The 22,258-nt window shown below is 38.3% G+C and overlaps 1 protein-coding gene across 1 annotated transcript in view; it reads right to left on the reverse strand.

Annotated features, from left to right (window-relative positions):
• The window catches only part of MYLK (myosin light chain kinase), a 138,350-nt gene that overhangs the window by 36,268 nt on the left and 79,824 nt on the right, over positions 1–22,258 (reverse strand). The window contains exons 18-20 of the mRNA XM_066553728.1: positions 11,330–11,380; positions 9,612–9,739; positions 6,080–6,233 (exon numbers count right to left, since the gene is read on the reverse strand). Of these exons, the coding sequence (XP_066409825.1) occupies positions 6,080–6,233; positions 9,612–9,739; positions 11,330–11,380 (333 nt within the window). The remainder of the gene's footprint in view (positions 1–6,079; positions 6,234–9,611; positions 9,740–11,329; positions 11,381–22,258) is intronic.

Here is a 22,258-nt window from a genome sequence, read left to right on the forward strand (position 1 = left end):
AAAATGACCTTGCCCAAGGACACACAGGAGAATGGAGCTGGGAACGAAACCAGAGCTCACCACTCCCACGCAAATGCCCTCAGCACAAGAACATCTCCTCCTGCCACAGGCCTAATGGAACAAACAAATATATAATGCATTCTCAGGAGCCTTTTTCTAAACCATCTGCTCCTGAGCCTGAATCAACAAGCTGTTCAGATTACTCATGTGCTGCACGTTAGGTATCTGCTTTGATAACTGATTGAATTAGAGCTCAAACCTGCCCACTGAAAGGCACAATAAATTTTAGGAGTCTCCCTAGTAGGACTTTCAGTGGATTAGTCTCCACTGGAGTGAGTTTGGGTCTTGGAACCCCATGTTTGCATGGAGGAGTTGTGATTAATCATTTTTGAGTAACTAGGTAAAATATAGGAATTTTGTTGCAATTGTCAAGATATTTATTTTCTTCCTCAAAAACAAGCTGAAGGTAAGCATCAGGAAAAAGCAGCTATGCATGGAGTTCTACTGAAATGTCTCCCAGCAGAAATTACATTGAAACTACATGGCCATTCAAGGGATAAACCTGGATTAGTGTGCCAGCACTGATGCATAGAGCAGAGTAAGCTGGTTTTCCTCCACACATTTTTGTCTTTCTCTGAAAATTTAGTTTTGGTACAGCTGGAGAGCCACTATGCGTTAGTGGGAAGCTGACAGTGGAGGTTACTATGCTCTTGAACTACAACAGCAGCAATATAAGACATCTCTTCCTTAACCACCAGTGTAGTTGCCCTTTAACCATAAAACCAATGACAAAAATACTCCAGCAATCCAGAGGAATTTGAAAGGTTGAAGGTTACAGAGCGAGTCCACCCACATATTCTTAAGAAATTCATTGCATTCTTGACCTGACTGTAAACAGGGAATCACATGGATACTGCAATATATAATCTGATTCTTTTCAGAAAAAGAACTTTAGAATCATTCATATTTGCACTTCTGAGCTGCAGTATTCAGTGTCAAAATGTCTATGGATGTCTCGCTTCACTGTCTGCTTCCCAGATGTCTGCACTTAACTTTTCCAGAGAGGGAGCACAGAACATTGACCACTGGGTCCTCTCTGTATGAGTGGTGAGCACTGAGGCAGATTTCTCAGGATCTCCCACAATGCAGTCACCGTGTTGAAAGGGTCACTGTGCACTGCTGGTTTTGCTACCATGTTTCCTTGTAACAGAGTTTTGAGGGAGAAAACAAATTCTAAGCTTGCATATATGTGACTTGTGGAAGCAGAACCAAGCCCTTCATAGCAGCAATTAATAATCCTACCATTACATTCAGTGACTGTTGGAGTTAGTGATAATCAGACCTTGTTCTCAAGTAACCTTGTATTTTCTCATTTGTACTTGGAAAGACTGGGCTCACACAGATTCTGCTAAAGGCATAGAAGTAACACCTTCCTCACAGAAAGTAACTTCCCCATCCCAAGTCAAGTATGGAATGGAGTAGAGGAGCAGGTATTAGTGAATTCATGATATACTACTTGCATGCCTCTGTATATGTGTGTCCTTGAGTACTTGGTTTATCACTTTCCAACAGCAGAGAGGGCTGCAAATCACAGTACATGCACCAATGCTGAGTAATAGAACCACCATAACTTTTAACTTCAGGCCTCTCAGGGTCTAATGTCATTGCTCTTATTCTTTTGCATATATCTACCATAGAGCTTACTAATCACCATGATACTTATATATATGTGTGTGTGTGTGTGTATGTACAATACATATATAGATGTATGTATATGCACACAAAATACGACATCAGGAACAGTAAAAATCCCAAAGGATCTATAAAAGACAAAATAGATTGGTCAAAATCAGTCCCCAGTTAGGTAGTATGTGTGTTTCTAGTTCTGTCTTAAAAAAACCTAAAAGACAGCACTGATAAACAAAGTATTCACTACACACTGATCATCAAAAAGCTCCTGAATAGCAGACAAGGAAATGTGAAACAATAAGCCCAAAAGCATGTGGCAAGTTTGTGGCATAGTTGCAGAACAGATTATTTCTCTAGTGCCAGATATCCTTGTTGAATTCTGTGTTATTCTTTGGACAGTCATAGTACCCAGCTTTAGCCAGTAGGAAAACCAAGTTTCTTTCTCATAGATGGTTACAGACCTAGGGCTATCACACAGCTAAAATGTTCAGAATCATAATTTTGATAAATATATCAAATATATCCAATAAATGGCAGGAAAGGAATGCATATTCCTTGCTGTCACTGTAAACTGAGGGCTCTACCTTGCCTAAATCAGTCATGTTTTACACTAAGCTCATCATTGGCTCATTTAACAGCTTTGGCAACACACGTCCACTTCCATCTGACACACTGTCTGCTATAAATCATTAGCTCAATCTCACATCAGGCTGTTTTGATTTTGGAGCAGAAACATGTTACAAAATCTCCCTAGAGAGATCAGTCAGCTAAGGAAATTGCTTATTTAAGAGAGCTGATCATAACAATAGAGAAGAGCTCAACATGGACATTTTGGGACCAGTCAACCCTTTCAAAGAAGATACTGCTTAACTTGTATGTCTCACAGACTTGCAGGTCTCCCAGTATTACTAGTGCTTGTACAAAGTTACACAATGAATCACAAGGCTCAGTCCTTGTGGCTGAAGGCTCCGTGCTCAGCACCACACCATTATTTCAAAAGTCTCCTCTAAATTGTTTATGTGTCAGTGCATTTGCTATGTGGACTGCACACAGCTCACACTGAAGGCTGAATGTAATGGACATTTTTTTCATTTTTATTTCATTAAAGGAAATAAAACCCCATAGGATGAAGCTGGGCTTCTTTCAAGAGCATCCTTTCCCATGACCCAAACAGCATCAAATCATAAATGATTTAAATGCTTTAGGTGTCAGAACTCTTGCACAGTTTAATTAAGACTGTAGTTGAGGCCTGAGTCTGACAGCTAAATTTAAGACTTTGGGAGCTAAATTCAAAGGAATGCAAAGCATCTTTATTTCCCTAAATGTCATTATTAAAAATAATTTCTACAAATTGTACTTAGATAGAGTTTGCAATCTAAGACTCAAGAGTTTAAATCATAGCAGGATCATTTCTGATTTGAATCCTGGCAGATAAGCTCAATCATTTGTCCTCTGATTGGAGTTTAAGTCAATAATGTTATTTTTTTGTGAAGAAAAGTCTTTGACAACTGCAAGTATAAAACCAAGATGCAGGATGGTCTTAAATATCCTCAGGAAGGTCTTTAGACCTTCTGTTCAAAGCAGGATCAGCTATAAGGTCAGACCAGATTGTTCAGATGCTTATCCATTCTGAACTTGAATACCTCCAGGGATGGAGACTGTACAACTTTGCTGGGCAACCTGCTCCTTAACATGTGTTACAGTCCAAATTTAATTTGAGAAATGTTTATTGGAGTCTTTCGCATAAGAAACTTGCCCATCAGCATGAAGCCTTTGAAACCTACATGGTTGTAAGAGGTAATAATAAATTAAAAGAGGTAATAATTATTAATATTAAAGAAGTAATAATAATAAAATATTTCCTTTACCTTTATTTCCATATTAATTTCATTTTATATTTTAACAAATGTCTTTGATTTGCTAAAATTCAGAAGAGCCAAGCCTGTTAGCCCTTGGAGAAATGCAGCTCTGGGTCTGCTCAGACACGCTCCTCCAGAAAGCAAATGTTCTGCATTTGTAGTTTCAACACATTCAAGGCTCTGTTGTGCAGTGTGGTCAGGCAGCAGTGCTTTGAGCACACAACACACACACATCGATGTGCCTTTTCTCAGAAAACTTACAGGGAGGCAGGTCACAAAGAATTTAGAGACTTTTTATAAAGGGCTGAGGCAAACAGAGCTGATCTCTAGAACCAGGACTTTCTCCACCAATGCTTGTTATGAAAGTGGGGTCAGGGCAGGGAGAGCAAGTTTCTTCCCGGTAGTTGGGATGGTGCAGAGACAATGGACAGGCAGGAATTTAGGATTAAGGATGAGCTTTGGTAGGCTCAGAAGTGCCAGGTTTTGCATATTCAGAGAAACACAGCTTCCCTATTTTGACTGACAGGCTTGAGAGAAAAGTACCTTCCAACTTCAGTGAACATTTGACACCTTTAAAGGTGCAAACAGTGTGAAGAATTTTATCTCATAGTGAGAATCTAACCCTCTTCATATAAGGAAGACATTTTTGCTCCCTTTTCCCACATTTTTGAGTGCCCAGATGGAAGAATCTGGCCTTAAAATGCATGTGCAGCAAGCTAGGAGGCCTTGTCACGCCTTCAGCAGTGCTGACATCAGCGAGATGTCTCACTGAGGAGCTTGGCAATTGTACAAGACAGAATTTATTCTTTTTAGTTGGAAACAGAGAGCTTGTCATCAGCCAAAACACATGGCAAACTCCTGCACATTGTAAGGATTCTTCACCCATCTCTCCCAAAAGCATCTCTGGGAATCCCACGGTTCTCTGGCACATTTCTTAGGGAAGAGCAGAGCAGGAGGCTGAGATGTAGCTTTATAAGGTTATAGAATTCAAAGACTTTCAAACCAATTAATTCCAAAGGATATAAACCAGTGACTTATATAATAATGAGTCAAGGCTCACACAGTAACAAGATAATAGGAATTGTCAGCCTTGTGCACCTAAAAAAATCCATCTTGCCCAATAACCTGCTACAATTATCTGCCTGCAGCAGTTGCCTAGGAAAGAGTGAAAAGGAGGGAAATATAAAGAGCAATTAATCTCCTGCCATTCTTCCAGCTGCTAATCAGCTGTGTTGGGATTTTGCAGCCAAAACCTATATCCAGAGCAATGTATATGTTTTTTCAAGGACAAGTGTTTGTTTTTAACCTAGCTGTACTTATGACCTGCACAACCCTGTACAACTGTTGGGAGGGGTAGTGCAATTTATCTATGCATCAAGGGGAAAATACTGATTCTGTTTTCTTCTGTTCTTGAATTCTCTGTCATGTTGCTGGAATCCACTTGATATTTATACTCATTCATCCAGTTATCTTTTAACTGCAATTAAAGCCTCAGACTGGATTAAAGGAATTAATTTAAATAATCAGGAAGCCTCTAATGACAATATGTAGAGCAACATGCAACTGAGTCACATTCAGTCTGCTTCAGTGGATATTGCACCTGAAAATGTGATTGTACTCATTAAACCTCCTATGGTATTAACTGGATTGCTGGAATGAATCTCCAGTCCCACTTGGGTTAAAGGTATTTTGCCATTGGTTTCACTGGAGTCAGACATTCATCTTTGCCCTTAGACCCACATTTCTTGCCTTGTTCACACCCTTGTGGCTGGGCTGTCAGTGCACCACCTTATGTGATAACCCCTCTGCAGGTAACAGAGCCCAGAAGCAGACCCATCCCACAGACTGATGTTTTAGCCAAATCATATCTTGGCTTGCAGAAATTCCCTGGATTTCCCTGAAGCATCCACACCAAGGTGGGTTCTATTAGCCCTTTCAGAGCCAGATGTCACAGATCTAGATTTTGGCTGATCCTCACTAGGCTGCAGTTTTATCTGCAAATAAACTGCAACTGTCTGCCAGTCTGCATTTCTGTGCAGCTGTCCAGAGTCTGCTGCAACAAACCAGACAGCCTGGGAGTGTCACCTGACAAGGCTGTTTGAAGCTTTAAGATACCTGTGTAAAAGCCCACAGATGAAGGGTTCCAAAAGATTTAAAACAGACTGTCTTTATTCACTACTTTCTGCTCCTGTGAAACAATAGACCATGGTAGGAATTTAAAATGGAGACATGAGCTGTTTTTATCTTGTGGGGAAATTTCTTTTTAAACATGAGCTATTTTATCTATTTTATACATTCATCACCATGGAATTAGGAATTTTTCCAAATAAACACAGTATAGCCTTACAGATCTTAACTTATAGTCCTTATTACAATGTCACTTTATATTTTTTGAAATACTAGTTCTTATTTCAGTCTTCTTAATTTAACTGATTATTTTATTTAACCTGTTGCATATAATTGTATAAAATGCAAATGTAGACTGATGTCTGAAGAATAAGTATATAAATAAAATATTAATTTGGACTTACCAACAACTGTAAGGTTGACTTGTGCTTGTCTGCTGCCAAGTTTGTTCTCTACAACTAGAGTGTAACATCCACAGTGTTCCTGCTTTGTTGATGATATTGTTAGCTTGCTGCTGTTTTCATCATTCTCAATTTTAATATATTCATTTTCTTGAATCTGCCAAATTAAAAGAAAAATTATGTGACTTTTTTGTATGTGAAAGAGCTCAAAGCACAATACAATGTTATCATATGAGTGCTGTTTGCAGATAACTCTATTACAGAAGTGAATATGCACGACTGATAAACTGTGTAATCCACACAAATCATCTAGAAATGCAGTGGAACATTTTAAGGGCTCCAGTCCTGCAATGGCCACAGGGAGCACTGGTGTTGCTGGAACCCCACTAAGGAACAGGTGTGTCACTTTTTAACTTCTCTTTGACAGGCTGAAAGTGCAAACTGTGCAACAGTCAGAAGAGCAAAGTTTGGTCTCACATATCTTAAAGAAACCACAGTGGAACGAGGGTTTAGCCTTAGTTCATTTGCCACCCCCCTCAGAGGCCCAACGAGCAGACCATCCACAGCTGGGACTGCTGCCCTCTTGTTTTAACCAGCTTCATTCTGTACTTCCACACAAACCAGGGTAGCAGTTTTTTGGGTTTGAACAGTTGAGGACAATGTTATATAAAATGGAGATACAACACTCCAGCTGTACAGAGAGACATTCAAAGAGCATACTGAGCTTTCCCATAGCATTTTAATTTTCTGAAGAAGCAAAAATCCAAATCTCTGCTGAATACCATAGGCATATTATAAACTAGTTTTTAATTGAAACAGAGCTACCATAGCATAAATGGCCAAGGTGACTTAGATTTTAATCAGCATTAGCTTGAGACATGACAGTTCTTTAAAAACCTCATAATGCTACCCTGCATTACAGAGCTGTACACTGTGTTCTTATGAAACAGACAACATAATGTCAATGCCCTTCTTCCTCCCACCACTTCCTTCTTAGATAAGCGACTCTTCCGAGCCATTCTCAGAATTTAATTAAAAATGAACGCTATTTAGTTTGCCTTATCTTGTCCCATATATTGAGAGAAGAAGAAATCAAAAGTTTAAGAACAGGACTTTCCCTGCTCTTTCCTCAACTGAGGCAAAACACATGCACTGCTATCTGCCCAAAAGTAACTTTAGAAAGTTTTTCCTACAAATAGAATGTTAGCAAATGAGATTATGTAGGGTTAAACTCTAGTGAAAATTGTTCCACCTTGCCAACATACTTCTGAGATTCTAAACTGTTCCTTTATGCTTCATTAAAATTAGTCAGGGGGTGATAGTAGAACTAGATCTGCATTATTCAGAGAAAGCCCAGAAAGGATACAGGGAAAACTCTGAAAGGATGCAGAGAAATCCTTGAAAGGGTGTAGAGACAGCCCTGAAAGGATGCTCAGTGGTTTGCAGTGGTTGTGGGGAATATGGGTTGGATCTTTGGGGAAGAAATTCACTGGTTGTAGTTGAGAAGCTTCAACAGCTGGCAGTGTTCAGTGATGGACTCAGCTGATGAAGAGGCTTTCCAAGACTTTCTCCTCTTTAGCTCAGCACAGTTCCAGAATCCCTCCACTGTACTGCCATGGCATACAACAGTATTGGTCACAGATCCATGACATTCCCTTTCTACAAGCAACAGATACTCTTTTGGAATACCCAAAAAAGATAGAGAGACCACTGAGAGAGGCCACTGTGGCTCTCCTGCACCTGAGGGGATGTGAGGAAGAAACACGGAGAGGAAGCTGCATCAAAAAGCAGCAGGGCTGGAATCACAGCTCACCAATTGCTGGGTCAGCTCAAATAACAACTACATATAACTCCCAGTAAACTGTCAAAACACTTGGTTGGTTTTCACTTTTAGGACTGGGAATGGAACAGAGTTGAAATCAACCAGAGTTATAGAAAAGGAAGAAATCCAAGTGTTAAACAATATGTGGTGAAGTGTAAGTTAAAGAATAAAGTAAAATTATGGTGCAGCACATGACACAGTAAGTGCCTCCCCTTTTAAATTAATAAATGAGAGACTGCTGCCCTCACTTGTTGTCCTACAGTGTTTGGTATCCTTCCTGAAGTTTTTTTTTTCTTTTATACCTCATTCACCCGAATGAATAACTTAAAAAAAATTGTCATTTTAATTTATGATTTTGCAATACTTCACTTTGTCTCACAGTGGATAACTAAAGAAGAAAGTATAAAGATGGTAAAAATAGCATTTTACAAAGGAGAAAGTATCTTGAATCATAGGTTACAGATCTGATACGGGCATAAGGAGCTGCTAGTCCCTGTTATCACATAGACCTTGCATATTAAAAAGGCCTTAAAATCTAGGTAAATAGGATTGTTGTATTCAACAATGAACTCAGAATTCTGCACAAACCAGAAACTCATTTTTGAGGGGCACATTTTACCTAAATGTTAAGACGGAGCTTAGCAAAATCAAACACTGAATGTCACTGAAACTTCTGAGACCTATTTTTTGTGGAAAGCAGTGGTTAACTTCAGTCTTGAAGCTAAAGAAATTTAAGGAAATATAAGAGCTCAGGAAAAAACCCACCCTTTCCCCTAAAGTAAGAGGTCATTTGGAGTTAGCAAGGATGGACTCTGGAATACCCTTTGCACTAACAAACTGTTTTGAATTCTTTCAATTAAATGCTGACATGTCTGGATTTAGAGTCTAAACTTCCTTCTAGGAGGAGATGTTTTTATTTGTGTTCTATAGAGTGCATGACAAGTTCAGAATGAAATAAACAGAACAGCAGCTACAGTAGATATTTATATTTGCTCTGTCCTAGCGTGACACTTTATCTTCCAGTCTGAACTTGCATATTGGGTTATTTGATTTAAAGTGATTTTAAATAGCTTTGTTAAAGCAACTCTCTTTGGACACTACCCTTATGGGCATTTGATACAGTTTAAAGATATTAATTCAAGTAGAAAGAACTTTAAACCTAGGAGTGAGGGCATTGATGGCATGGATTTTTGTTGTGCCCTGTATGGTGACATTTGTGTTGCAATACAATTCACTCAAGTTTTTTATATTGTATTTTGCCCCTTTGACTTAACTTTAGACTCAGCATCAACAAAGAAATTTTCAAAGGGGAGAAATGTCCTCTGTGACACATACTTTTCAGATACCTGTATCTTTCCCATCACTTATCCTTTAATTCATGGTCTAAGACTTTTCACAAAGAAACTATCATTTGTTACAGGAGGGGACAGGCAGCAAAGGGTCTAAACTGTAGCAAGAAAGATTTAGGTTTGGCATTAGGAAAAAAATTCTAACCCTATGGCAATATAAACACTGCAATAATTTGCCAATGGAGGTTGTGAAATCTTCATCAGTGAAATGTTTTCAGTAGAGGTGAAGAGAACATCTGCAGGAACAAGATGGACTTTGCTAGTTCCTCAGGAAGGGAGATGGAAAAATGGGAGATAGTCATTGGTGTTACTTTCCAGCTCTGCTTTTTCAATGGTTATTAAAAGAGACCAAAACACAATTTACCTGCTTACGGAATTTCATCCAGGTGCAAGTTATGGGTGCTGTTCCCACCACCTTGGCAAACAATTCCACTGATTCACCTGCACGGACTTTTCTGTCTTCTGGGAACTGAGTAATCTGAGGGGGAGCAGCTGAAGGGAAAAAACAACATAAATTAAATAACCCTTTAAATGACCCAAAGTTTTCTTAAAATTCAAAACACATACATTTCTCAGCTCGGTTGTTTCACAGCAGCATTTGAAATTCAGATTAGCAGCTCCCTGTTGCTTGCAATGAAAAAATTCCGTGGATTTGGTAATTCTAGAGGAGTGAAGCAATAACAATTTACCCATCCAAAGTTTGCTCATGCAAGACCACGGTACAGACATCCAAAAGATAAAAACATTGGCACCCACCACCAATTCCAAATATACAGTTTATGAAATTTTGTTGTGGGTTTTTCAGAAAATCTTCTTTTTCTTTTGAACTTTGTATTTTTGAAGAATGGCTCCAGCTACCTTCTTATCAATTTGCATGTGCTGAGGAGGTCTGCAAACCTGCTCCCTGATGTCATCAACAGAATTCAGAAAATTTAAGAGTCAAGATCTGCCTATAGTTATCTCAGCAGCCAGATGAACATTATGTGGCACAGAAACATCATGAGAGACAAGGAAGGAAATTGATGTCTTTCTCCATCACAATAAATCTTGTCATGAGCAATGATGGATTTTTCTGTATTACAGTGCTTCTTTTAAACCTTGCAGTCCCATTCATTCCCCTCTGTTCATGAATCAGGCATTCCTCCTTCTGTTACCTCTCACTGCCTGAGTATCAATAGATGGCAGAACATCTCCTGCTAACAGTGCTCCTTCCTGGCTCTCAGCTGTGCTGCTGAGTGTCAGACCCCTGGTAGCTGCTAAGCACAGAGGCCAGAAATATCATAGGCTGGACAACTCCAGGGTGAAACCAATACTGTTGCTTATAAAAGCAGCATGATAGAAAAATTATTCTTGTGTGTGTGTATTGAAGGGGGCGGACTTGAGGACATATTGACAGAAATGGTAAGAGGCATTCCCTAATATTACAATGGCCTCACTGCCAAATGTAACATTCTTTACAAAACACAGGGTTACTGGGCATGACAAAAGTGCTTTCTTTTCCTTTTCAAAGTAATTAAAACAAAGTGGGTTCCCCCCGCTCTAGACTTGACCTTTTAAAAGTGTTTTTGTTTTGAAAACGTCTGAAGGAAGCTAGGCTGAGGTGTATGTCTGGCTTAGAAAGCAGCTTGGACAGTTTAAAAGTCTGGTGATGTTTTAAGACACTGAAAAGAGGTTCCTATAGGGGAAATTTCCTTGTAACTTTAAATATAGATGGCTTTGCCTCAGAGACTGCAAACACACAAAGAGGTTACCGTAATGCCAGTGATGAGGAAAAGAAGAATCTATCACCTTCTCTGTGGTAGCTACTCATGTAGAGGATTCTGTGATATACAGAAAAAATTCTTTCACAGAAAGCCAAGATTTGTTGTGGATATGCAAAAGGGTGTAAGTTACACACTACTGACACTTTGTAGGATTTTGCTATAGTCCATCTGAGAGTAACTTCTTTGGATGCTCATGATTTAATTCTTAGTACAGTGTTAACAAGTTTGACTTACCGACCATTTAATCACACATGCAAACAAACTTTGTGGGCAAACAGCTGCACTGGTAAATGTGGGTGACAGCAATGCAACAAATTACCTGCTTTTGGAGGAGTCTTTGGAGCTGGTTTCTTCTTCACTGTTGCTTCGCCTAGTTAAAAACAAACAAGCAACGAACCATGTGAATTCAAAGGTGAGCTTTGCAAGGAACCAGACTAATCACAAACATCCATAGCAATGCTTTGCTGGCACTTGAAAATATAATATGTTCTTCCAGAATATTAAACTAAAGAATTAAAAATACCTTTAAAAACCACTTTTATTATGCTGGACGATCCTTAGAATATTCATAGTTGAAGATGGAACTGTTAAGATAATCAAAGAAATCTTCTCCCACGATCTGTCATCATCCATTTCTTACAGCAGTTTAACAGGTGAAAATACTGGGCCAAGATACTCATACTGAATTTTTGCTCAGATTTCCAGCATAATTAATGCTGAATGATCCCAGTTAAAAGTAGAGTAGTTAACACCATGTGCTGCTTCTCATACCACTTGTGAGCTCACAAAGAAACAGCTATATACCAAAAGTAAATATTAGTACCACCCCTTTGCCTCATCCTTTTCCTTAAGCAAGGATAACTTTTCGCTATATTCTCAAAAGAAAATGTCATAGCTAAAAAAACATGGCTTAGAACTGGAAATCTGGATCCATCCATTTTTGGAAGACAATGTTCTACAAATTGTGTAGGGTAAGTAGAAGAACAGTAGAGAACATGGCTATTAAGTATTTTTCACAAAACAAGAACTAGAGGCCACCCAATTATATTACCAGACAGCAGGCATAAGAGAAACACCGAGTTAAATATAACATCCATAACCTACCTTCACAAACAAGTAATATTTTACAACACAGAAACACAAACAGGTTCAAAAGGACAAATTCATAGGAGTTATGTATAGTGGTGGCCATTAAATACAACAGTCTGGATGCCTTCAAATCACTGAATTCCAGAAACGAAGGAGTTCATTCCTTTTACAGCACTCTCTTTTTGCCTACTATTCTAAGCATCCTGGTCAGAGAATGGCCTCTGCTGTGAAAGAACATTTCTTATTTTCTTATGCTCAACTAGGCAGCCTGATTGAAGTAGTCTGGCTTTTAAGATGTTATTGCCTCCAACGGAAGCAATGTGTGCTAAGTGCTTTTGAGTATCTGGCAGACTATACAGAGGTGCCTAGTGACAGTCATAACAGATGCAAAAGCTTTGAATTTTTTGGTCCATTCTTTTCTTTATTTAGTTATTTCAAATTAGAAAGACACTGAGCAGCAAAATATCCCCCGATTTCACCAGACCAATAAAACCAGGTTTTTTGATTTTAAGCCTTTTGGTTGCAGCAAGCTACAAGCTGTGCATGATACCCTGGAACACATCATGTGGTGCTCCATGAAACTCAGGAGCCATGAGTTGCAAAAACACTGTGGGAGTCTAATGCTATAGCTCAAACAACAGACAGATTGATTTTCAGAGTACCTGGAGATTGTAGATGATGTGGTATAGGATGTGAAAAGACCAAAAGACTTTAAAAATATCTAATGGCTTAGCTGCTTAGCTGTCAACAGCAGTGTTTATTCAGCTCATTCTGAAGAACTTCATGCAGTTAATACAGAAAAGTTTTTTCCATCTTCTTTCCATTTTTTAGTAATTTTCCCTAAAAGCATGCTTGGCTTTTATACAGTCTGAATTTACTGATTTTGTAGCAACCAGAAATACAAAAATGGAGAGGTAGGATATTCTCACAGTACTTATGGCTGAGACAAAAAAAATAGCTGCATATTTCCCAAAGAAGCCTTTCTTTCACAACTGCCAGCCCAACAGATGTAGTTAAAGGTTTAGATGAGTACTTATGAGGTGTTTATCCCAGTATTACTGGACTACCAGGCTGTAAGCAAGGTACCTGTCCTGCCACATCTTCCATGGGGACTTGGCCCTCTTTAAACTGAGGCCTTCAAACAACTACTCATTAAAGGGACACATTACTTTTTGGGCCACCAACAGAGTGACATGTACCCTGGCTGCTGTGGTGACAGCAAATGTATTTCTACAGCCTCTTTCCAGCCCGAGTTGTACAAGCAAAGGCAGCAAGTGGTGTTTTCAGAGCAGCTTTCCTCTTTGTCGTGTTGTGGTCTCACCCTGAGCTGAAACTCTTATTTCAGGTTGGAGCTGTATTAGGTGGATGAAACTATGTATATGATCATGTGCCAGCTGTAAGGCCTGTAGAGTCTGGCCTCTCATGTGCCCTTAAACATCCCTATTAATGGAATAGCCCGTTAGTTACTCATTAGGTGCATAACTCCATGTAAACTCACTCAGTTACATGGTTTAGAAATGTGTAAACATTTTTGTTTGTGAGTGTGCTGTATTCAACATCAGACACTCTGCTTTTCTCTAAACTGAAATGGAATAGCTCTTGGGTCTTCAGAACTGCAATGGCTTTTAATAAAAGCTACAATGACAGGAATTTGATTGCTTCCACACTCCATTAAGCCTGATATGAACAAAGAGCAACAAGGATGAAGAAAAAGCATCATTTGTCAAGTGCCATCTTGGGCTGCAGATACTGTTGCTATTTTTCAGGAAAAAAAAGTAAATTACTGAATCCAGCATGATTTTCACTCAAAGATCCCCTCTTGGCCAACACTGTGTATTAGCTGTAGTACCTTAGTTAATAGGCAAGGTGCATGCATACTGGAAAAACTATGCTTAAGCCAGTTTAAAAGACTCTCATCTCAGTGAAGATTTCCATAGCAGCAAAGCAGAGAACATGAACTCATCACTTCATCCAGCTAGGGCACTGCTTTTTATATGTAGGTACAATTTTTTTTTTGGTTTAAATTTTAGATTTTACCCGCCAGGACATTATATTCACTGAACTGAGGATATACAGACTGTCACTGGACTTCATCAAACCATGCAGATTGCCAAGGGTTGCTGGAAGGTCTGGCTGAATATCCTGTTTTGCAGACACAAATATCCCTGAGCAGAAATGAAAGGCTGGGGCAGGGTGGAAGGGGATGAGTACAAGGACAGGTCTCTGGCTCTATGTAACTGGCTTCTTTGCCTAATAGTGTACACCCCACTGTTCTTAGATCTTCCTTAAAAATACCAGCTCATCTTATGCATCTCTTTGAAATGCAACTTTTTTTTTTTTTTTTCAAAGGCTGCTGGAGACAGTGAAAAAAAAAATCTAGTAAGATTACTCAAAGTTGACAAGGTCAAATGATTGTTTTCATTAAAATATTTGAGCCTCTTGGAAATGTTAGTTCAAGTCTGCTTCTGATGCTTTTTTTTTTTCCTTAAAGATGGTTTGTCTTAGTTTTGGTATTTACATTGAAATGGGCCAATGCTGAAAATCAGCCTGGAAGTAAAAGGACTAATATTTCCCCCTTAAATGAATCTGCCTTCTAGAAACACCATAAACATTACAAGGCAGGTTTGCCTCTTACAGAGCTTGTTTTGAGTGAGGGGACATAAAGCAAAAAGGGGAAAAACCCCACCCAGGCTGGTAGCTGCTAGACATTTGGTTGTGCTCTTCCTTTCCCTGATGGTGCAGTCATGAGAGCAGATATGCTCAGAAGCCTCCGTCTTTCTTTTTTGCTTCCCTTTTTTGGAATTTTACTAAAAATAGGAATAGCCCTCCCCTGAAATGGCTCTCTGCACAACTTGCTTTCATAAAGCATGAAGGAAAACTCTTAGGATCTGAAAAAAACATCAGTACTCAAGATAGTATTTCCAACCAATCTGTAATTCCTACTGTCTTCCCTGAGGGACATGCCTAAAATTATGTGCATGTCTTCTGTAGCGATGGATTTCAGCACCTGGTAAACAAGTACAGTTAATACCCAACTCCATTAGCATAAGGAACAGACCTATCCCTGTTTCTGTCTGCTTGTGGAACAGCCTCATTTTAGCTCAGGAGAGAAGAAGGGTTAATGACATACCCTCATACATAAAAATCCATTTTACCCTCATGCAAAACATGCCGAGATTTCATCTTGAACTAAATTGGGTTTTTTTCAGCATTTTCAGAGTTCAAGAGAAACTGAAAAAAGAAGTCAATTCTGTAATGTGTCAGACACCATGGTAAGAAGAATATTTATGGAAAATTTATGGAAAGCCCAGATTCAAGTATCTGCTCTTTCTTCCCCATCTCACTTGGATCCTTCAGGCTTGTGGGATGTGAGATCATGAGGTCTCTCTCTCCCCCATGTACATGAATCCCAGTGTAGCCTCCTTCACACCCTTCTGGGGGTAGATATCCGGGTTTGAATCAAAAGTGACTGCTCTCTGTCAACCTCCACTACTGCCTGCCACAACCTCCACTCTGCTTTGCCAGAAGAGTGGAATGACTGAGAGCTAGAAGTAGAGAAAAAAAGGAAACACTTGGCCTTGTGTTCAAAGTAGTCAATTATTCTGTTTTGTCCTTGCTTCTGGCACAGACTTAGTTGATGGTACAAAAACTCATTACAGATTTTAGCACAGACAAGATGAAACAAGAGAAAAATGATGGCTACAAGCATAGCAGAAAGTTTATTCATACATTCACGAACCTGTGCTAATTGCTAGAGAAGAAAATGATAAACCATGCACTGAACACACAGTTTTCAGTAGCTTGAAAACTTCAAAGTTTGGAAGTTTAAACAGTTTCATTTCATTGCATGTCAGAGAGCAAATTTCTCATAGTGTTTCCAAATAACTGTTTAGTATATCTAAATACAACAAACCAGAAAGCAACTTTGGCTTAAATTTGGTGACAAGCAGAAATTAGAAAACTTGATTCCATGCAAGTCAGTTACTTGAGTTTGTGTGCTTCATAACGGTTTTTTAAAGCTTTTATTTTTTCATTAAAAACAACTGTCATTTTGTTGCAACATCCCATATTTAGTTTCTAAATCATGCAGAGATTGTCCTCTAAATGAGAAATATACAGCCTCTGCCTTCTGAAAACAACAATAAAACCCAGGAAGTACTCACTTTTGCAGTCACGAGAGAGCTAGGATATACCAGTGCACTCAGAGATTCAATAATATGATCTGGTACACTGAAAATAATTCAGTATTTGAAAACAGCTCAGCTGAAGGAATAAACAATTCCACAGCAATTTAGTAACACCGTTCTTGAGCAACTTCTACAATTAAAGCAAATCTGAGCAGTGCAGAAGAGATCCAGTATCAAACAGAGCTCACAAACAACCCAGGCCATGTAAAATGCTCTAAGAGCTCTGCTAGGAACAAATCAGCAAGGTTAGTTTCTGAAGTATAAGTTCAATTTTCACCTTTTTTATGTCCTGGAGAACATCTACAATTAGACACTAAAAGGCTGTGCCCAAGTGTGTAGGGACAGGAGTCTAAGAGTAGGTTACTACCCTGCTACCCAGTCTGTTCCGTAGGAAAACACTGCCAGTTCATCTGGACATTCAGGAGCTCCAAATGGTTTCAGTGGGAAAAGCTAGGCGCTGTATGCTTTTGATATTAATTAAGCCAATGGATTTAGTTCCCTGTTTTATAGAGAAGAAACTTAATGCTTCTGTTATATGCCTCAGATGTGCAATTTCTAGCCAATGACTTAACTGTAAATTAATGAAGCATGACACCTCTTCAGTTCAAGGCCACATTGCAAGAACTATTCATTTTTCTCTCTGTAAGACAGTCAATAAACATTTCTGTCTTCTTCTGTCAACATACAGATACGTAGGATGGACTCCATGAAATACACGTGGAAAATACTGTTCTGTGCCAATATTAACTCAGAAAATGTCAGTACAATGAGAACTGTAGAGTAACTTGGCAGAGGTTCAAAATGCATGCCCAGCATTAGAGAAACAGTGCTGAACTGGGCACTCAGGAGAAGGGATTTGGACAACAGATTAGTGTTTCTCCACTGCTCATTTTATACTAAAATAACAGATTTATTTTCCATCTGTGGAAGCAACCAACCTTCAGAGTCACCAGGTTAAATCCTGCATTGCCTGTTTACCTCAGCCCACCTTGGCTGTCAGGCTTTCTGGCACAGCTATGCACCTCTGGACCCTCGAGCCTCAGGAATGAAGGCAGCACCTTTCATAATTTAGAGTTTCAGAGAAATCCTATTTAGGTCTTAGAAACAGCTAATGGCAGTTTGATTTACATGTACTAAGAATGGAATTTTCAGCTTAGGAAAAAAGATTAATTTTTCCTTGAAAAGTTTGGTTGGAGGCTTCTCTGACAATGTAATTCATAGTGTTCCAACACACTAAGTACTTGCACTCACTGTGCAGAAAATGTCTTGGATCTCACAACAGCCAGGAGAAGAGCAGCATGAGCCTTCAGGGAAATGAATGGGACTGAGGGAACTGGCTTGGACAGCCTTAGTGACCCTCAAGAGCATCCCAGACTATCCCAGCCACCAAAGAGGTCAGCAGCAGCCACAGAGCACAGCTGCTACCCAGTGCCCACACTTCTGCAATTAAAAGAACATCTCTGACCAGAACAGTAACTTCCTTAGTAATTGAGTTCTTCCCTTAGAAAGTGGCACATTTTACACTTAGGGCAAAACAATCTGTCATGAAATGAAGATTTTGAAACATTTCATATTCATCTAAGCCATGTTTCATATTATTTTCATAGAACAGAAATCAATAGAAAACCTGAAGTGTTTACTGATTTAATGATACACTAACTAAATTGGACACATCAAGCTTAATGCTTTAATAACATTTTCTTAAAATGGTGCTTGCAGACTTGGATTCTCTGACAAGATTGTTTATTGAAAGAACTGCATGCCAATCACTTGGCCACTGACTCATAATTTTTCCATGGTGATTAATACTTAGAATTCTCCCTACTGTGGACCAGAATATATTAACATAATAAGGGATCCTGTGTAGTATATTTATTTTAATAATGCATTGTTCTAGAGATGTCACTGCTCAGCCTTGCATTCAAGTACCAATAATGTTAAAAATTCAGATCTGAAGGTGACAGTGAAACCTTCTGGAGGATTTGATCTGGACTGTTTCAGTTGTTCATTTATTAATAACCATCAGCAAGAGATCACAGCTACCTGTATTATTATACAGCTACCTAAAAAGGTGTTTGACATAAAATCAAATGTTCTACATTGTAGCGTAGATAAAAAATTTCTATCAGAAGCTACCAAATATTGCTAAATAACTTGCAGGTGCATAGAAAAAGTTGTTTTCTTTGATGCAACTTTATTTTTAACTGAGTAGAAGAACTTACATTTGTGCAACCAACTCTATTCTGGGTCAGCCCTTCAATGTATGTGGTCTGGATATGAGAACAGTGGGTTTAAGAAGTATTACTCAGATGATGGAATCCGGGATATCCTGTCAGGTTTTCTTAACAATAACTGTGACAGGTGATAATTGTTATTTCTTAATATTTACTGGAAGTAGTGCTGTGCATTAGCCCTACAAAAACATTGGGCATTTCTCTCTGAACAGTTTAATCCAATGCTTAGATTTATGAGCATTATTTTCTAAAGCATTAAAGTATTTTTTTTTCTCTCAGTAGCCATAAGTGGGATACAGTTTCTTCCTACTATAGTAAAGTTATGTTGCACAGCTCAGCCATAGTGTAGTTTAAAAAATATAATCTAATTGCTGTAATGCTCCTTTTTCATCAGCAAATCTTGAAAAAAATCATTTGAAAAAAAGTCCTTTTGGAAAGCTCATGTTTTATGTAAACTATTGTGATGCCACTTTAAAAAATCTATAGTATCTTCAATGCTGCATGCAAATTAATCCTGAGACTGAGGATCAAGAAATCTGGGTTCTAGACTTGGAAACACATCTGCCTTATCTTGGGCTAATTCCCTCTATTTTGGTCCTCTGCTTAAGGACAACAAAATATTTACAAGTGTGGAGTAGTAATATATATTTTTTTAAAGGAATCTTTATTTGTAAACATTCAAATCTTTATTTACTCTTAAAAATCTCAAGCAGAACTTCGATTTTTCCACAGTCTGTTGCGACAAAAACATTTATTTAATAGGCACTTAAGATTTTGCAAGTGGCTTTGGTAATTGAAATAAGCAATTCCCTTTAAGAAAGCTTAATTTGAAATAAGTTCTAATTTCAAAGGGAACTGGGTGCCTAAATCCCTTCACGGCAGTTTCAAAGCTTTCTAGAGAAATGTTCAAGTGGTGAAATTTTTGGCTTAGTGCTTCTGCTCCAGGGCTGTGTCAAGCCAGGAGGACCCTTACATTACCACTGATTGTTCTGGCATGGCACACAGTGTGCAGCATGATAAATAATGAAAGGGTCAATTTTCCACTGCCTCTTTTAGAAGAAACATAACACTCTATTATTCTAACTCAGTAACATTTGACATCCACTGAGCAAAGACCCAAGTGACAAAGCCAAGTCAGGGCAGTCAGTAAAGAACCAGTTCCAGAAGTGCCCTTCCTCTCTCCTCCCTTTTATTTCACCCAGATTCAAAGGTGAATCTGTTTCTTATTCTCAGAAACAATCATTTATTCTATTTATCCTTAGGGGGTTGCATAATTATTACTAAATTCTGGTGACACAATATTAATTCTAAGCAAAAGGAAATACATTGTAAGTTTTGTAATTTGCCAGCATGGGAGCAATCTTTCTGCAGTAAACACTGCAAGCATCCATTCAGAGATGTTGTTAATCACAGAGTTCCACACAGCTTCCTTCAAGATGTTCTTCTTTTTCTACACCAGTATCCAGTATGTATTGCATATCAAAGGAAGCAATGGCCCAAATTCTGCTTACTATTGGTTTTCTGTAGCTTACAAACCCCAAGCTTCCAGTAATTAAATAACATTGTCAGAATGAGCAGCCAAATGACCTGAGTCAGCAGCTCTCAGTGAGACAAATGCTACAGGTTAACATACTGACAACATTCACTCTTTTCCACAAAAAGAAATGTATTGATCTTTGCTTTCAGGAACTTAAAGTTAATTACTTTCCTGAAAGTTTACTAGGGCAAAAAATCCAAGGATCACTTGTAATTTATCTGAAGGGAGAAAAGAATGACATAGCTGCTAACCATGAAATTTGACTTGCACTTCTTTACAGAATGTGGAAAATAGGGATCTTTTCCCTGAAAAGTATTTCTGAAAAGTACAGAGAATATATAGTATCTATATCCTATGAAGTATATGCTGCCGTGACTGAATTCACAACTCAAAATTCAGAATCTATTAATTAATAATTCAAATCACATTATTAGGAATTTTTGCTCTCTCTTTCTTCAGTATCAATCTGTACACTCTAGTTGCCCTTAAGACTGGTAACTCAATGTGGCAAAAAAGACCAGAAAATATAAGAGTAAAAATATATCTCCTTATTAGACTGAGACACCTTAATTCATAGTTATTCTCTATTACCCTTCTTTTCAAGAGATATACAGTAAAGACAAACATCTGACTCGTAAAGCCTATTCTCTCTCAGGTAAGGAACTTTACAGTCTCTGTATCTGATAAGAATTTCAGTGTAGATTGGAACTGTGTAGTCCACTGGATCTGTTTTGTATATTTTATCCCTGACAAACACACAAACAAAAACTTATTTCATACCAAATACATTCCTCAGAGACTCAGACGTTAAAAAACACCTGTAAAATCTCTGCAGCCAAATCCTTTTAAAATTGAATATGTATTTTTCAAAGCTTTTCCAAAAACTCTTTCAAAGCCCAGCTTCCTAATATTCTCTCTAGTCACCTTGATGTTTACTGTGCAGCAGGAAAGATGTGTTAAAGGTATTTTGGAAAAAAAGAGCTTATGAGAAATTCAAGAACTTGAAATACTGAAATAATATGGCATGTAGAAAAACCATTCCCATTATTTCAACCTTCTTTTTCCAATTATTTCTGCAGCCAGAGTTGGTAGCTTCTGTTTTGCTATCTATTTTAATTTCCACTGAAACCATAAGCAAAAGAAGCAGGATGTGGATCAGTTCATACATGTCCATATTTAGACTTAGTTCCCAACTCACACTTTCTCCTGGGAAAGCTGCAATTGATAACACTGCTGGGAGGATCAGAGGAAATGTGTGTGTTGTGTGCATATAAATCACAATTCAAAACACTGTTTCATGGAGATTTAAATGGCTTTAAAATTTTCTTTTCTATCTATGTTCAATAACAAAATGATTGTTGTTAATTGTTATTATTTATGGCACTTGAAGCTCAGGTGCAGAGGTGGAGCATGCCAGTGGGACTCTTCCCACATCCCCAAAGAGAAGCTGGAGAGAGAGTTATAATGCTCAGCCAGCAACTCAGAAATAGCTGTAGCCCAGAGCATAGTTTTATGTAAGTCACATTTCCAGAAGCACAGTTATTACCTGTGATCATCAATCACTATGAAACTCCTCTGAGTCCTGCTGAAAGCAGCTAAAAATGTTCTTGCTGGAAGACCAGATTAGAGTTCATTTGTTTTTTATTTTTGAGAGAGCTGGATAAAATATTCCATATTTCCATTAAACCATATCTTTACATCTTTTTAGGAAATCACATGGTGGACATCTTAGAGAAACAATTTTCAAAGTCCAGTTTTGATTTAAGAGATATTTGTATCCCTTAATTTCTTAAGTAGTACTGGTGTTAGGAATTCCTAAAATGAAATTATTGTGCTGCCTTTACCATTTGAAGTTTCCTCTTAACCAAATGCATGTATGCTGAGTAGCAAACATGGGACTTTATAGCTAATTTATTATTTCTAAAAGTATTAGGAGCAAGTTAAGCATTAAGGCTTAAAACAAAGAATGCAAAATTTGCAAAATCACTCTCCATGGTCATGCCAAAAAAGGACAGATAATTCTACAGGACATTTCAGTCAAGATGCTTTGCTTACCAATAGTAAAACTTTATATTGTTTACACAGGACACAGCACAAATTGAAGCAGACTACTCGAGTATTTCTGTGCTCTTTGAGAGGCAGCCAAAAATAAATCCGTGTCACAAGTTTATTGCACCATTATGAAAAACAGAGAGTAGAGG

Source organism: Molothrus aeneus, chromosome 7 (assembly GCF_037042795.1).
Source record: "Molothrus aeneus isolate 106 chromosome 7, BPBGC_Maene_1.0, whole genome shotgun sequence".
Classification (NCBI taxonomy): Eukaryota; Metazoa; Chordata; class Aves; order Passeriformes; family Icteridae; genus Molothrus; species Molothrus aeneus.